Below are 18,281 nucleotides of genomic sequence, written 5' to 3'. Positions count from 1 at the left end.
AAAATGGGAAGTTTCCAAAATAAATTTGCTATTGATAATGTGCGATCTTAGATGTAAATTAGAGCCGATTTACATCCCAATTTGTCCCTGTATCAGAACCACAGCTCAGCATTTTCAACAGCCTAAAACAGCAGGCAATGAATGTTTTCTGTAGTATACAAAGATTGGTCTTTAAACAAGAAAAGTATTTAACTCCATTGGGTCTTCCTAATGTTAACTATCCTGCCAGCAACCTGGCCCTTTAAATCTTTTTAGTCAGGCACTGTGGGAGACAGCCCTGCTTGTGCCATACACCATTGGAAAGAGGAGAATGGGAGCTTTAAAGCAAGGTCTTATTTGTGTATTTATGGTATTGGACTATGTAAGGAGACAGGCGTGAATGAGGGTGTTTTGCAATGTTACTGCTGCGCTGTAAGAGAGACCTACCTTGGTGCAGTAAACAAACATATTCACGCAAAATCTTTACAAAGTAAGAGAAATGGTGACATTAAAGGCACAAGGACTAATTTCCTGATGAATATGTATTGTTTTTTCGTGTTTGTGGAGTTAAGTTGCCGTGGTAGCCACCTCGCTGACCATTCAGGCCACAGGGAATTGCTCCATATTGCACCACATGAGCAGGGTCCCTGGGACAAATCATTTGAATGTGTTTTTTTTTTCTTTTGCACATTTTTCAATTGTTCATTTTTGTTCTTGTTGTTTTTGGTCCCTTTTGTATATATGGCCATAATGCCTTTATTTTTTATCCAATTTGTTCATTTTTTTCCATGTTCCCTACATGTTGAAGTTTCATTGTACACTGTCACATTTACAAATAAATAATGTTTTTTTTTTCTAAAAAGCATCTGTCTTTTTCTGTGTTTGTTGTTATCTGTATTGAACAGGGTGAGTTTCAGACTATGTCACTTATTTTATGAAAGCCTAGTGTGTGCACATTCATTTCATGTATGACATGTACCTGTATTCTTTATAGTTAAAGAGTTATAGGCACAAATCTGACAGTAAAAAGAAATAATAAATCAGCCAAAAAATAGCTTGGACCCTAAATTAAAGCAAGACATAATGAACAAAAGAAGGCAGCATAAGGCACCTCAGTCTGTAAAATACAGTAGAGTTATATTGTATACTCTGCTTCCTCCAAGGGAGTGCAATTCTCTAATAAAAGCCTATTTATGAGACCACAGTAACAACAACTATGCCAAATGATGGTAAGCAATAAAGGTGTAAATCATTATAGCATGTCAGCTAAAATCACTATAAACCACATTTCACAAATTAAACAGAATTGATAAACAGTTTATTGCATACAGTGGCTCCATGGGTCAGATTTTAAGAGATTGCATTTAATAGTAAGCTACATGTGTATGAAATAACCCATGATGCTTCTATAGTATATGTAATTTCTGCATATAATAACATGTTACATGTAGTTCAATCACATGCATATTATACTGTATATTATGCTTAAATCATCAATTAATAAAACATGACAGACCAAGACAGGTTATTTCACTACAGTGAAAATTGAACAGCTCTTGGAAAGTAAAAAAAGAACTGTGTTAAGTTATTTGTTTTCCTGAAGCGCCAATTTAAACCAGCTTAATTTATACCCACAATGCTTTGGAAAGATCTGTGAACAAACATCACATAATAAAACTGTAAAAACAACTGTTTGCATGCATTTTAAATATGCATGTACTGTACTTGGCAAATTGCACCCTAGCTATTTCATCCTTAATTAACTAACCGAGCATTAGTTATTATCAGGCATCAGTGTACTCTGTTTAATTTTAATGTGAAATGTAAAAGCTTCAAATTAATGAATCAGGTTAATTCAAGTGTGCTGACGTGCTGGTTGTGTCTTGTTAGTTCCGTAATCTTGGCAGTTTGAAATCAGATTCAAAATAATTGTGCAAACTTTGCAAGGTGATAAGTGCTTGTGAATACAGCCCATTATCTCAGTGCAAGTTGCATCATTGGTTTTCGTCTATTAGTTGCCCTTACCAAGTTCGCACTGGTCTAAACAGTCTTTCACAGAAAAGTGGGGAGGTGCCTACCACCTCAAAGGGGATTAACGCTACAACAGTGGAGCTCTGGCAAAGTTCCTCTGGAGCACCTCATAGGAATATCAGTGTTAAATCCACATAAAACAGATCACATGTTCATTTGATTTTTGTCTCACCTGAACAGTATTCTAGCTATAAAGCCATTTAAAAGGCTTCTAGTCAAAGCATTTTTCATTTAATGTATTATTTTACTATTCCTAAATATATCGTATTGAGTGTTTAATAGTTATGGATTATCATCATTTGCATGAATATGCAATTCCTGACAGTTAATAAAATGATTAAAACTAAATCTGAAAAAAAAAACTAATATCCTGAATATTTTGTTTTGTGAGAACATGTTTTGGGTGCCACTTTATAGACCACTGTTTGTATTTCCTCTGCATAAAAAAAACTGCTAAATGCTTATTGGACATGTATAATAATATAAGTTTAACTTTAAAACAAGTTTAACTTTTTTGTTTCAGCTGGTAAACAGCTTAGCTGTCCGATTTCGTTAGAGTAGGTTCCTGACGAATGTTTAGGTGTTCGTTTTGTTTTTATTCAGTTGGTTTGGATTTTTGTAATTAATAAAATGGCACGAAAGTGCTATTAAACACTTTAAATCCTGTCTCTGGGTCAATTTTAAAGGGCTACGAACCTTAAAATTGGCGAGACCTAGACCTTAAATTTATATATATCATATCCATATATAATATATATATATATATATATATATATATATATATATATATATATATATATATATATATATATTAATTAATCACAGTTAACTTCTGTGATTAACGTGTTCATTTCTTTGAAGATTTTTTATTTTTTAACAAATGTTAATCAAATTCCTCTGTCTTGACCCTCTTAGCATATCGTAACTCATTCCTTGCATCGCCATGTTGTACTATATTCGAGCGCATGCAAGGCAAATAGTGTAGTCGCTGCCGAAAGTTAGTCGCATAACTGCATTGTGGAGCAAAGTACTAAAAGTGAAGAACTTGTGAATGGGAAGTTTATTTACTGTCAAATTGAAACTTTCCATAACCATATAATCGGGTAATATATTTATATCGTATATATATATATATATATATATATATATATATATATATATATATATATATATATATATATATATTATGTGATCAGACACACATACATTCGTTATTCTGTGCTGGCCGAATCGGAACACTGAATATCACGTGGGCCCCGCACACATCCATAACCTCATATAGTGACACACCATACATTGTGACTTGCACGGATAAACGCGAACATTTTACCTAGTTGATTGTAAACCTAAGGGTTTATGTAATGTTTAATTTTTTGCATTTTTGCTCAAAATTAATTGTTTAATAAAAAATAATTTATAGGAAAGATGAAGACGGAGGGAATTTTGTATGTTTTTTTTTTTTTTAATAACCAAAATATTAAGCAATGTAAAATTTCATTTTATATAATTACTGCCCATTTTTATCATGACACAGCACAAAGTCTGCCTTTAAATCACGCAGCACAAGTAAGACTGCCTTTAAATCACGCAGTATCAGGTGAGAGTGCGTTTTGGGGTTTTTTTTTTTTTTTTTTAATCATCTTTTTATTCCGGGTAGTAACGGGAGGTATCCATACCAGATTTGTGCTACAGCTTCGCAGTGACGATAAAGACGTTATTTGCAGGGAATACCCGGTTACTTATCAAACTGCTGCAATTTACAGCTTGATAACATGGAGAACTACTGGACCAGTGTTAAGAAACAATTTAAAACAATGCAGGGCACAGCAGAAGACATGATACCATCGTACCTGGACACATTTAAACGGTACGGCAGGAACTGTCGAGATGAATTTATAAATGTTCAGCATCAGATCACACAGCTGCGCAGGGGGTGGGTCCAGTGGCAGCAGGCAGGCAGACCGAAGAACGGACAGCGGGAGCAACGACAACAAAACATCGTTTAACCCCAAAGTCTCTTAAGAAGGAGTCAAATCTTTTGTGAAAAGCTGAAAGTTTAAGAGATATTTAAGAAACTATTTTCAAAATGGGATAGGGAAACGCCGTAGTTCACGGAGTAGGAACAGAGCGATCAGAATGGCGAGTTTTGAATTTATTTGAATACTTTTGCTTTTTTTTTTCACTACTTTAATTAATCATTGGTGTCCAGTTCATATTCATTCAATATCTCATGTACACTTCGGTTTCCCAAAAGTTTAACATTTACATAAATCTTGTCGGTCATGTTTATTGCAAGGTCTGTCGTTTTTGTTTTTAAATTCTAGTGTATGGCTATCTGCCGGTGATTTGCCCGTATTTGAAAAAAGTGCCGACCCATGGTGATATGCTGTAACATCAAAAAAAAAAAAAAAAAAAAAAAAACCCATGTGACCTATTTTGACCAATCGGGATAGAGTATTTAAAATAAAATATATATATATATATATATATATATATATTATATCTATAATATATCATATATCATATTATATATAGTATCTATATATTGAAACGAGTTATATATAACTGCAATTGTAATATCTTTACTGTTACTTTTTGGTGAGAAAATCTGTATAGAAATACTTTTAAAGGAAGCTATATACAGTATAATTTGAAATGCTTTAAGGTGAGTAATAAACTGACTCCTTTGTGATTCAGCAGTTGAATTAAATAATTTAACAGCAAATGCTGGAGTTTTTCTGTATAATTATGTGTAAATAAATATAAAACTATAAATAAGGGGCAACAATATTAATCCAGAAATAGGATATATAGTTCCCTTCGTGCAAGCATTCCAGGGGCCTTACAACTAATTGGCCTGGCTCCGGCAGAGTTCAGAGTAATTTTAAGGCCTGTCAGAAGATCAGCATATTGTGATCTCGGAACAACCTGGGACATATGGGGTCAGCAGATTTTCAAGATAAGAAGGTCTAAGAACATATAAGGCCTTATCGGTAATAATAATAATAACTTAATAATAATAATAATAATAATAATAATAATAATATAATACAAACTTGAGTGTGATGGGTGCCCTAATTGTAGCAATTAAATATGCGATTTTATCACCGAAGCTTCTAAATTTTTTTTTTTTTTTAAACATTCGCGCGATTCTAAGTTCAATTTCTTGATAACCCTAATACACTGTAGCGAAATCGGTTCCCCCTGGCAGGCGCAACACACATGATGAGGCAATTCACACACAGACGGAGAGGCGGGCGCGAACCGGGACCTCTCGCACTAAAGCATAGCGCCGATGCCACTGTACAAGAGTCGGGTCCTTTGCAAGGAGCGTATATCACCTATCAGCCCTGCTGCTGCCTTCCCACGTGCATGGGACGTGCTATATGATATATATATAGATATATTATATATATATATATATATATATATATATATATATATATATATATATATATATATATATATATATATATATATAAAACGTGTGTGTGTGTGTGTGTGTGTGTGTGAGAGAGAGAGAGAGAGAGAGAGAGAGAGAGAGAGAGAGAGAGAGAGAGAGACACACACACACACACACCTCACACACACGCTGTATAATCAGAATGTGTATCCTGTGTTTAGTCTTAATATTACACTTATTTAAAGCTTAGATGTAGCTCTGCCTGTTGTGTTAGTATATTAGTATGCAGGACACTCAGTTGCTGATTACAGAATTTACATATGAATAGCTGTGAATCTTTTCTCAAATAAAATAACAAGACACTTCGTCACTTTTCTTTGCCAACTCGTTTGTAAATGCCCAAAACACATTTCGCGAAGATGCAAAATATAAAACGTGATTTAAAAAAATAAAAACCAAAAAAATTTCAGGCACAAGGTTCTTTGAAATGATTTTGGGTGCTAATGTAAACGTTTAATAATGTTTCTTTCAAGTTCCATCTTGTCAACATAGGCTATAGACTACCTATGGCAGCTTGTAAAACGGCATGCTTGAAAGAAGAAACATGATTGATAGTGCAGACACCGGCAGCATTTAAGCAGACCGGGAGCAATGTTTACCGAAACTGAGGGAAGATGTACCTTTAAGAAAAGTCAACTTTGTTTTGTCCTCTTTTCTTACCTTGGCTGAGCCGCACCAGAGTTGGCAGTCTGAATTTACTGACTATTAAATCCAAAGGCAGGGACACCGCGCTCCATTTGATCTCGGAAATGCTGGCCGAAAACTTGTCCATTTTTCCAACATCATAACCGGCACGGGATGCGGGAGCTCAAATACTCATAGAGAGTTATCAACATCATCAGAGCGGCTCTGATTCGCTTCTGAGGATTCCCTACATTCATCGCCATATTAAGAAAAGTGAATGGGGCTTCACTGGAGAGAGCATTTTTTCCCATGGGATTTTAATGCGCCTCCTCCCTGAAACTGTCAACGGTATTCACAACACAGAGTACCACCCTTTGCTGCAGACTGCAAATCAGCAGCACCGAGATTCTCGCTATGCTGGGCGCTTATGTTTAATTTGTAAGCATGATGTTTACATAGACGCTGTCTGCCGCAAGTATGTGTTGATATGATGAGTTCTTTTTTTTTTTTTTTTTGAATGTTTTAGCAGTTAGTAATGAACTACGTTCGTTTTTCTTTTCATTTAAAATTCTCGGCACATGAAATTCCGGCAACGGTCATACTGGACAAAGCTTGTAGTTTTCTGTTTTTCAGCTGGTCAGCCTCGTTTAGAACAAAATAATTAATATTGGCTGAAAAGTGTGTTATGCTGGTTCATTTGTAAGAAAAAAAAATACATTTAATCCCTTTCTGTAAAATGATAAAGTCAAGAGATGAAAGTCGACACCAGCAAAGAATCAAGTTAGAAATCGGACATTTACAATTACCAGCAAAGCAGACATGTCATTTTATTCCTGATTCTAAAGAAATCACATGAGGCTGAAAACTTTCAATATACTATGTTATTATATATAATATTTCCAGTTTGGAAACAACAAACTTTTTTTAGACTGGCCTTTTGGTTCTGTGTTCAATTTGAATAATTTGAAAATTTTTGGTTCTTTATTGCAGACTGGCCTAATTTAATTATTTTCTCTATTTGTCTTTGCAGCCCATGCTAATCTTTTAATCAATTAGGTCAGGCTTGACGATGCTATAGACAAAAACAGAGCACACTGAAAAGTTACCAATGTAATCTCTTCTGACATGGCTTTAGGATCTTCTCAAAGGAACAAAGAAATGCAACATAATTTCATTTGTTACACTGCTTTGGTTTTTCTTGCATCCCCCTTAATATTCAAAGGACGCCATCTACTAAACATAAACAACAGCCTATTTAATAATCTGCTGTTATATTAACAGATCTAAAAATGATTCCATGTACTGACATAGCAATCTGTGTAGTGTAAGCCATAGAAAAGTATTAAAAACTGCATCGTTGCCTTAGTGATGGATGCTTTCAGTACAATAACCAGGGGACTCTTGGCCCTTGTAACTGTGTTACAATGCCATTCACATTGGGTAGGTGGAGTTGAAATATGTGAAGCATCCAAAAAATGTGAATCTGTACTGAAATTAACTTAGGTGTGGAAGCCTGAGATGGTCTTTATTTTTAGTTAAAGAAACAGTTGTTAACCTATAACCTATAACCCTTTCCTTTCCAGCCAATCCAGATCTGACACCATTAGTCATTATTAATCTGAGATCGTGTAGAAAAGTGGTTTTCATAGCGTGATCATATCTCAGACGTTACTACTGCGGTGAGATCATTCATGAAAAATGCACCTGTTATAGAAATAATGAATGTAACTACTACCTGTACAAGTCTAATAGAAAATGCCACTGCCACCTTACATAAGAATTATGTATGTGTAAATATATAATACAACATCAGCTGTATTGCTGGATTGTTAGAATTATGAATTGAGTGGACACTGTATTAGTTTACAGTTATGTAGCAATAGGCTGTTCTTATGAAATGATGAAGTTATCAGGATTTGACAACAGCTTCATTGGAATTCAAATAATGTGTAATTCCATTTGAAAAAAAAAAACGAATCCGGAAACATAAAAGCTGCAGAGATGTGCCTGAGGTAAGACTGAGACCTGGGATGTCTTAAGGATTTTTTTAAACATTTGTTTTTCAAATGAAACAGGGAAGACAAAAATGTCAGAACATCTGTCTCTGCATTATTCTCATGCCTGGGACCCGGGAGGTGTTTGGGAAATGATGCAACTCTTTAAAAGTACATTATTAAAAAATGATAAGCCTGTTGAAATGCCAAATCACACTTCCAGTTGGTTTTGATTGTTCCATGATTTTTTAATTTTTGAATTCACTGAATTCTCTTTCCTAATCACCCCAGACTGTTACTTTTTTAAATTTCTGGATACAACACAGTCCATTGCAAATAGAACTCATAGTTTTGCATTCAACTGCCCCCTACATTTCTTTCTTTCTTTCTTTCTTTCTTTCTTTCTTTCTTTCTTTTTCTTTCTTTCTTTCTTTCTTTCTTTCTTTCTTTCTTTCTTTCTTTCTAAGAAACTGTAATTTACTAATATTTTGCTGAAGGAGAAAAATCCATAAAGTTAAAAAATTAAGGTTTTCCCACCAAATCCCAATTTGCGCTGTTTTTGTGAATGAAGGCTTTGCTAAGTTTACAACACATAACAAGAACCTCAGAATGTGCAAATTCCATTTTATAAACTGGTGTCTTTCTCTCTTTTCAAACAAAAGAAGTAAGCGTAGACTAAAGTACACACTTATATGCCTGGAATTATTAGTTAAAGGTGTGTGGCTTGTTATTTAATGGCTTACTTAAAAGCAACTGCCTAAAACAAGGTGGTTCCTTTGTAGCAGAAAACATGAGCAACCTACCTTCTTTTTCCAGTAGTTTGTTAAAGAAAGGCTGTTAATAAGTAAGTTTGACCTATTTTAAATAAAATGATATGATATGTGGAAATCAGAAGATTAGAATCTGAATGATTACAGACCATTCCCTAGTGAACAGCTGCTCCATTACTCGGCCATCACACAATACCGTGCAGTGTTGCACAAAACAAATCCTAGGCTGAATGAGCATGGAATCTGTCACCTCTCACCCCAATAGAGGGTTCTGCCTCTGTCATTGTTGTTTTACATAAAAAGAAGCAATGCAAGGATGGCTTGCAGTGGACACAGTGCATCCAGCAGGAGCACAACTATAAGAGGGGGCTTGCGTTTCCAGATGGCAAGCTACTTTCTCAGAGATCACTGAATACAGGAGGCAGTTGTAATATTGGGCTTTTTTCACAAACCTTAATTTATGGACATCTTTTTTTTACGACTGGTTTTACAGACCCTGGTGATTAAAGCTAATCATGGACTGAATAATGTTACCTTAGGTTAATCTTTAAATAACTCTTGTTAATGCTTGTCCAATAACAATGTATTTTACACAGCATATATTTCTGTGATTTTGGTCAATTTTAAATGTACCTATCTAAGAAGACATCTGACAAATTAAAAATGTATTAAAATTGGTGTTTTCCAGTTTAATTCCAGTTTAAAATCTGATTCAACGCTGCACTAATACAGAAATATATATTTGTAAGACTTGTATTGTGACTGACCTCAGGCCCTGGTGAAAGGGACTTTGTCACCACAAGTGTGTTTACAGCTCGGACCTGAGCTGGTTTAGGGTCGATCAGATTAAAAGATTCTTATCATTTGAGCCTTCCTCATTTACACAAGCACAGATCTAAGCTGGTTTTGGCCCTGTATGCGTGTGCATAGCCCCTGAACTGTAGTGTGTGGCTGATAATGTCACATCAACCACCCCTTGCATGAAGATACCCCCCCCCCCCCCTAAAAAAAACCCACAACAAATAATAACTCTTTATTTTCTTACCGAGGACATTTTTGCTATAAAACAAAAGCAAAACTCATTAGTTTAAAAGCTAAAAAAAGATCTCCCAGAATTGAAGTTTATTCATAATATACTGGTACTGACAACAGATCACGACACTATTGATGGTACAATTTAAAAAATAAAGCCTTTCATAAATAAGAGCTAGTATGGTCCTTTGTTTAAAAGTAAAGTGCTTTTGAATCTGAAGCTTGTGCATTTTATATGCACATATATTCACATCACAGCACTTACAATGATGCACGTTGAAAAATAAAGCATACATATTTTAATTGATTGAACTTCCAGATTTAGTTATCAAAATGTATAATAGTGCTGTGATGCATGTAAATAAGTACTATGCTGAGGTCTAAAAGCATGTTACTTTTAAACAAAAGGACTGTATTTACCCCGGGAAGGAAACCTATTATCTTACCGACTTTACTGCAATGATTTGTTTAATTCTGGATAACAAAACCGAACATTTCCTCACAATGGTACGTATCAAAATACCATCTCACATTTTAATTTGTAGATAAATGTGAAAAATAATATTTCTGCCAATACGACAAGACAACTACGTTTATCCCACCAAATGATACCACATTTAAATGTCTTTTCACATTATAGTACAAATATAAAAGTCTGTTTATTTTGAAATCCTCTGCTCATCGGTGTTCTGTCAAAGATATTTTTTGTTTGTTGTCCGAGTAACAATCCAAACTTCCTGTTTCTGTTGTCTGTGCCTGGGGGCGTTGCCTGTGTGTGTATAATTGGCAAACTGGAGCCGTCTCAGGCACCAATGCGTTCACAGTAGAGCAAAAAACAGACCAAGTCCTCTGGAGCAGGCCAAGGATGGCTGAACCTAGGCTGGTCCTAGGCCAGCTGCGTTTACACTACAAAGAAAAAAGCTAAGCAGGCTCAAAGCTGGCTTAAAAACAGCTAAGGGGTACACGTATCCTCTCAGACCAGGACAAGTCCTGGAGAGCTAAACAGTTCACTTCTTTTTCAGGCCATTCATTCGTTAGGTCAGTGGTCGTCATCGTCATAGTTAACAATGTGACTCGTCAAGGTGACCTTGGTGATGCTATCAGTGAATGACTCCCATCAGTGTACATGCCATTTGAAACTCAAAACAAGGATGTTGAATTACAAAGCTAAAGAGACCTTTAAAAGATTGTATACAAAACTTTCTTCCTAATTACATACAAGCATTTGTACAGACTTATGTCAAATAAGCAGTGCTGTTTTTGTGTTATTCAACCAAATAACTTGGTTTTCATATATTTGCCCACCAAAGTTCAGTTTTCAAATAAACAGAAATGTAAAAAAAGGTCCAAAATAAGGTGCAAACACTGTTGCAGCAGCAAAGGTCAGTCAAAATGATCTAGACAGTATTCAGTTCAGTTAGGTTACTTACCATAACCCTGGTTCCCTTTCAATTCAAAGACGACCACCAACAACATTAGCTGTGGGATATGCCTGCCTATTGGTAAGTATGTTCTGAGCTCTCTATACCTGGGTTGACGCCCTCGGTCCCGCCTACCGAGGGATTAAAACCGTCATACTGAGGAAGCCATTTCTTTTTTTGCATCAAACCTGTGAGGGTGACCGATCCGACCTTGCTGTTGGTGGTCACCTTCACTTTCAGGGAACCAGGGTTACTGTAAATAACCTAACATTCCCTTTCAATTCAAAGACGACCACCAACAATATTAGGTATGGGATAATGTATACCAGAGCTGTCATGAGGGAGAAGGAACGGCAGCATACGAGGAATGCATCAGAACCGTATAACCGAAAGTTAGCGGTGTGAGCGTGCAACCTCAAGGACCCTCGTACCTATTAAAAGCAAGGAAGGGTTTACCACATTCAAGCAGTAAAATCTGGAGAATGTATGCAGCACAGCCCAGTTAGCCGCCGTATATATATATCGGACAGGGAGGTTCCTCTGAAGAGAGCCCAAGATGTAGCCAACCCTATAGTAGAGTGTGTAGCTACTCTCTCAGGTGTCCGCAATCCAATGCAACAGTTGCTGCTTTGAGAGTGGCTGTCCTAGGGTCTGTATACTGTGACAGATAAAGAGCTGGTCAGTATAACTCAGAGCTCTTGTCCTATCCACATAACACCTCGATGCCCTCACTGGGCAGAGGAAATTCAATCTCCTGTCCTCCTCCGAAGCAAAAGGAAGTGGATGGAAAGACTCCATTTCCACAGATTGATTCACGTGGAAGGCTGTAATCACCTTGGCCAAGAAAGCACAGTTTGATGCAGTGACACCCTGCTGCCATCGTCCCAAACACACATACAGGAGCTGTGCACCGACACTGCCTGCAGCTCACTAACCCGCTTAGCGGAGGTGATAGCCAAGAGGAAGGCTGTCTTCATAGACAAGTGCTTCAACTAAATGGAGTGTACAGGATCAAACAGGGACTTGGTGAGAGCCTCCAGTACAACATCAAGGCTCCATTCTGGGAGAACAGCCCTCCGAGGACATCTGGAGATACCAAATCTATGGGGGCATGGCACGCAGAGATAGCCGCAAAATACACCTTCAATGTGGAAGGTGACCTACCAGCATCAAGATAACCTATATGGGGCAAGAAACAGGGTCATGACTTCTAGTCAGACACAAATTCTGGAAATACTTCCATTTACAGCGACCTAGTGTACCAACTAGTGTATTAGTAGAGTACCCACAACCGTGTCTGATAGCCCTAAGGCTGTCCAGCAGTAGGGGCCAGACCCATAATTGGAACCTGCCAGGTTCCGGATGCCAGAGAGTGCCTCTTGCCTGACTGAGGCTATCCAGGCGAAGCAGAATCTCCCAGGGCTGGCCTTATATGAGCTGGCATAGGGTCAAAAACCAGATTCTCCTTAGATAAAGGGGCATTCAGAACAGAAAATAGGAGGCATTTTTTTACATATAGAATTGTGAGGGTCTGGAGCCAACTCCCCAGTAATGTTGTTGAAGCTGACACCCTGAGATCCTTCAAGAAGCTGCTTGATGAGATTCTGGGATCAATAAGCTGCTAATAACCAAACGAGCAAAATAGGCCCAATGGCCTCCTCTCTTTTGTAAACGTTTTTTTATGTTCTTATGTTCTTATTTCTGACGCACAGTGGGATTATTTATAGAGACTCCGATTATTTATAGAGACTCAAAGTATGCATGCTGTAAAAATAACCCAGCTGGATAGTGAACTCTGCTGATCTAAGTGGAAAACAATGAGCCACTTCTTTTATTTGTACTCCCATCCATAAAACTGCTTATGCTGGTTTCTGAGGTAGCTGTAGCTGTTCATACCTAATCCACCTGGGTCAGTGTGGCAGAGCACAGCTCTGCTCTTTAGAAATTGGCAGGGATGGGGTTAAATTCCCCTACCTGCCTGGGTTCATTGTGTTCAGGTGGCTGGGGTTGATTAGATGATTAGTTTAATTAACGATCAATCAGCACCCAGCCACCTGACATAAAAGGAGGCCTCTGCTTCCCATTAAGAGAGGAGGGAGCTGAGGAAGCAAGTTGGGTTTTTTGGTTGTTTGGAAAGTTTGAATCCAGTGAAGGCATTACCCAGCCTGGAAATTGTTATTTTTGTAAGTTTTGCTTTTTGTCTTTTTATGTTTAAATTGCTTTGTTTTGGCCCTTGTGCCCTTGCATTTTTGTGTTTATTTATAATAAAATAGTTATTTTTCTGAACTACAGACTGCCTCTGGGCCTCCATCCACTCGCCAGCCTGCCACATTTGGGAAGTGGGATGGCAAGTGGATAGAGGTATTCTTATTTCCTTCAGTTGTTTTAACTTGAGAAACAAGATTAAAAAAAACTCTGCCTTCACAAGTAATGTCTGAAGGAGGTTAAAATGGGAGATCCCAGCAAATTAACTGGCTATGCTGTGTCTCGCCTGCATATGGACTGCGGTGAAACCAACTGGCTACAAGACCTCCCCACAAAAACCATTAATTTGAGCTGGTTTCGTTATGTGCTGTTACTGTACTTCAGCACTGGATTTTGCTCCCCTGGTTAACGATGAACATTTTTCTATCTTGGCACGTTCCTTTGGCTCTGAGCTTCTCAAAAAAGCTACTACACAACAAATGTTCCTATATATTTAAATGCTAAACTGAATAACAGTAAATGATACATGGTAGAATATTTTATTTTTTTATGTCCACCTTTTAAAGACATTAAACTTTCACCACGAAAACTTAAATAAAAGTAAAAACCTATAGGTGACATGTCTGCCTCTTGTACTGGGCAGAGCGATTTTTAGCAGAAATATTTTTAATCTTTGATGTAGCCGGTGTCTTTTTCATTGAAGACAATTTAAAGTAGTGTTTTCAATCATTTTCCAGAAGAGAGCTAAACAGGCTGCAAGGTTCCTAAATGCAGTATAACAGGTAGTCAATAAGATAAAAGTTTGCTGTAGTAATTTTTAAGTGATAAAAAAAATACTGCTATGTATATTAATATTAAAAAGCCCTAATGAAAGTTTAATGGCAATGTTTATACAAAAGTGAAACATGCATGTTTAATGATGCTTCAGTATGTACTCTTGCAATCTTCATTCAACAGTTCAGCCACAGCACTGGAATGGAATGTAGTTGTGTCAGATTAGATTAGATTACATGTGTCTTCACTTTTGATTGGAAGTCACCAGTCTTGGTTGGCTCCTAAGATGGCCATATGATTGCATCACCCTGGTCCTGAAGATGATTTTTTTTTCTTTTAATAAGTATTCAGATTGGTAAAAGTTATTGATTGGAAGGCTGCATTAGATGAATCAGAGTAAATGTGCAACATGCATAGGGTGCATTAAGACTGACATAACGATATAGCTTTAGAAACTGCTGCTTCCTGCAGTAGACAATACTAGTTTAGAAATATGTTCTTCTGATCTGAAAGTTTTAACTTTAGATTCTACATGTTGCAAGCTGTTTTGTATTGTTTTCCCTATTTGCGTGGTCTGTGTATTTCCAACTCAATGCAAAGGTAAACTTGTGGAATGTTATTGATAAGGACACGTTCCTTATTCAGGTATGATATATTGTTTGTATCTTGTAATCTTCTGTATCAATGTCTGTGTCTTGTAATCTATTAGAAATGAACAGAGAAAGACAATTATTCTGATCTAATTTCCCTGGAAAAGGTCTATCTGGGTACATGTTCCCCATTGTTGACTTCCTGCACTAGTTTGACATGATATCCTCCTGTGCAGGTCCTTAGTAATCTCTCCAACACAAAACAAATGAACTCATATCCCTTTTTTGGAAACGTGGACAGGAAATGATATGTTTAATAAAACGACTCGTGTGTATAATTGTGAAAAGTGTTTTCTCTCTATAGGGTAAATATTGGGACTGTAGGAGCTATAGAAAGAAAAGACATAATGAAAGAAAAGGATCATAAATATAGCACCACTGATAGGCGCTCATAGCGTTTTACAATCACCCAGAAACCACAGACAGGGAGCCACATCCTGAAAACATTTGATGCCAACAAATAACATTACTGGTTATTCTTGTCACAGATATGAGTGATACATTTTGGAAAGTGGAAGGGCTGTGACGTAACCAGGACACTCGGATTACAATCCATGAACTTCTTTGAAAAAAAAAAAAAAAGGCACGGGATATTTTAATTCCATAAAGAAAGCAAACTTGATTAATATTCCCAACAGCTCAGACATCCCTGAATGTGGATTCAGGGGCATTGAAATAACATTTAGATAAAGAGAAGAATGCTCTCACTGCCTCCAGCACTTTTTTTTCACGGTTATCACTGATTCACGATTTCCTTATAATTTACCCAGTGGCGTGTAATGCATAGTTCCTTGTGAAAAATTGAATTTCTGAAAGAAAAGTGTTAATAAACATAAAATGCAAATGTTATTGATTGAATTTCACTCCCTTAATATCTTTCTGGAGCTCTACTTTGCACTTCAGTTTGTAAAAGAAGGCCACTGAGGCTTTTATTACTGGTAGTAGAATCCATAAGAATCATAAAACTACGAGAAGACTATCTGGTGTTCGTTAATTAGTCTGCTACAGACAATCAATGCATCCTCTGACTACATACAGTATTATCTAATTTAGAACAACCATCAGACTTTCTGGTCTTGATGGTCTTTCGATTAGCCATTTAAAACATAGCACTGACGATGCTCTTCAAGGACTGAATCTCATTACAAAACAATGCTTTAGAAATGTCTGACAAATATGGGACGATAATGCTATATTCGTTATCATGCTTTCTTGTTTTTTCCAAATGCTTTCACTGAAAATGACTTCATATCCCTCACATGTGATAAAGCAATTCTATTAAAAATTGTATTAAACAGCTCTAGAGTCATTGATTGAAATGCGCCACTCTTTTTTCTAGTCCCCAGTGGAATAAGTGAATTGTTTTGTAATGATCGGCAGTCTTTCTTAATGCTTTAATAATTTGGTAATAATGGTACCCAGTAATTGACACTGCAACTATAAATATGTAACATCAGTCTTTTTGGTTTAATTCTCATAATAATTTCCAAAATATGCAGCAGCTGTGATTTACAAATTGACTTGTAAAATGCACACAACTAGTGGCTTGATTGGTGATCATTAATTTGGAAATACCATTAACATGTTTTTTCACTTCCTACTTGTACTATCCCCTAACTATACTAATCTATTCATGTATAATCACCTTATTTTGTTGTCAAAAACATACAAATACCCATAATCCACCCCTCTCCTGCGCTTAATTCATTTGGATCCTGCCCCATCTCCGCCCTATAGTTTCTCTAGGTACAATCTATTATGGGGGTCTCATGCCTTGTCCAGATGGCCTGGTGGTTGACCGTCAAACCAGGTGGGTTTGATGGCACTTTCTTTTAAAGATATACATTGCATAATCATCAAGACAAGTTCCCCTAAACTCATATTTTCATGTTGCAGGGTTTGTCCTGAACTGCTGAACTACTGATTGGTTATGATGTGGATGGGAAACAGCAGGTTGTATTGGACAGAATGTATCAAAATGTATAGCTGCACCCTGAATTCATTAAACAAATATTTATATAAGCAGAAAGTGTCCTGGAAATTATTTCACCTGTCTGCTATATATACAGTAGACCCCTGCATTTATATATCTCGCTCACTATAAACACATACAGTCAACTGAAGGATGGATATGTTTGTGCAGTTGTGCAGTTAAATCTGAACCCTCCTACTACTGGTTCCGCTCTTAGTCCAGACCATCAACCACAAAGAACTATGGTTCATTTTGCTGATCAGTGTGCTTCCCTACTCCAGGAGCAGATCTCTATCAGTAAACATTCCTGTCTTCTGCTGTCCCTCCACATTTACAAGGCGAGGCTGATGCACACTTTGTAATTAAAGGTATTTACCAGAGTGCAGTAATCCATTGTAATGAATCTCCTCCTAGTGGCCGATGAGTTAATGGAACTGACATTGGTATTAAACACATACTTACCTATGGATTACAGAGTTTGCTCTTTAGATTCAAGTCAATGGACTGAGATGCCAGTTCATTCAAGATTATGTTGTATCTGTACCCTTTAAGAAATCAACAGGAAGAAAAGCACTCTTAAGTGTGCCATCCCATTAAAAGTTCCATTGGAATTGTGACTGTGTGTGTGTGTGTGTGTGTTTCTGTCAACCAAAAGTCACTGTGAGGCTGTCTATCAATTACAGAAACCATTTTTGTGAAACAAGCAAACAAAAGTTTTAATAACAGTAAAACATGGCTTGGAAATGGTTGCCATCTGATACACCATGGTCTGGTGACTGACATTTAATGTGTTTATTATATTTTCTTCTTGTTATTTTATAAGTGTAACTACACACTCCAGGTTCTACTTTCTTTCTGTCATAAACAGACTTGTGTTTGAAGGCACTCAGCTTCAACTTATTCGTATATTACAGTATGAGTGTACACTGATATTGGTTATTACTTATTTATTAGCTGGTTCTTTTTTTAGCATTTTCTTCATTTGTAATCTATAGCTTCATTCAAGCCAATGCATTAGTTTGGTGGTCAGTTCTTGCATATGGAATTACGGGAAGCACAAGAGGAGAGAAGAGATATTTATTTCATAGTTGTAACAGTCGACCACTAGAGGGAGTCTGCCACTCATTTTATTTTTACCATTCAGTTGACTCAAAAATTATACAATCTATGGGGTATAAATTGGGGTCTGCCTAAATTTTGCGGATTTCACGGAAATAGAGGGGTCACCGCGAAATGCACCTCCTTTAGGGGTAAATGCATACCGGACCAGTACGGAGAGAAAAAACCAAAAAAGAAACCTCGTTTAAATTAGCTAAAGTACTGCACAACGCAAGCGATGCAAACTATGTCTCTTCATAGGGTTAAC

The 18,281-nt window shown here is 36.8% G+C and overlaps 1 protein-coding gene across 2 annotated transcripts in view; it reads right to left on the bottom strand.

Annotated features, from left to right (window-relative positions):
- Positions 1 to 6,416, bottom strand: part of LOC121315587 (GRB2-associated and regulator of MAPK protein 2-like) — a 54,632-nt gene extending 48,216 nt beyond the window's left edge. Inside the window, exon 1 of one of the 2 annotated variants that reach the window (XM_041249814.1) lies at positions 6,134 to 6,416. In XM_041249814.1, the coding sequence (XP_041105748.1) occupies positions 6,134 to 6,245 (112 nt within the window). In that variant the 5' untranslated portion in view covers positions 6,246 to 6,416. The remainder of the gene's footprint in view (positions 1 to 6,133) is intronic. The other variant, XM_041249815.1, reaches the window with a different exon arrangement.
- Positions 6,417 to 18,281: the final 11,865 nt, after the last annotated feature.

Source organism: Polyodon spathula, chromosome 5, assembly GCF_017654505.1.
Source record: "Polyodon spathula isolate WHYD16114869_AA chromosome 5, ASM1765450v1, whole genome shotgun sequence".
Taxonomy (NCBI): domain Eukaryota; kingdom Metazoa; phylum Chordata; class Actinopteri; order Acipenseriformes; family Polyodontidae; genus Polyodon; species Polyodon spathula.
The sequence above is the reverse complement of the archived record's forward strand: the minus strand, read 5'-3'. Positions and strand labels throughout refer to the sequence as shown.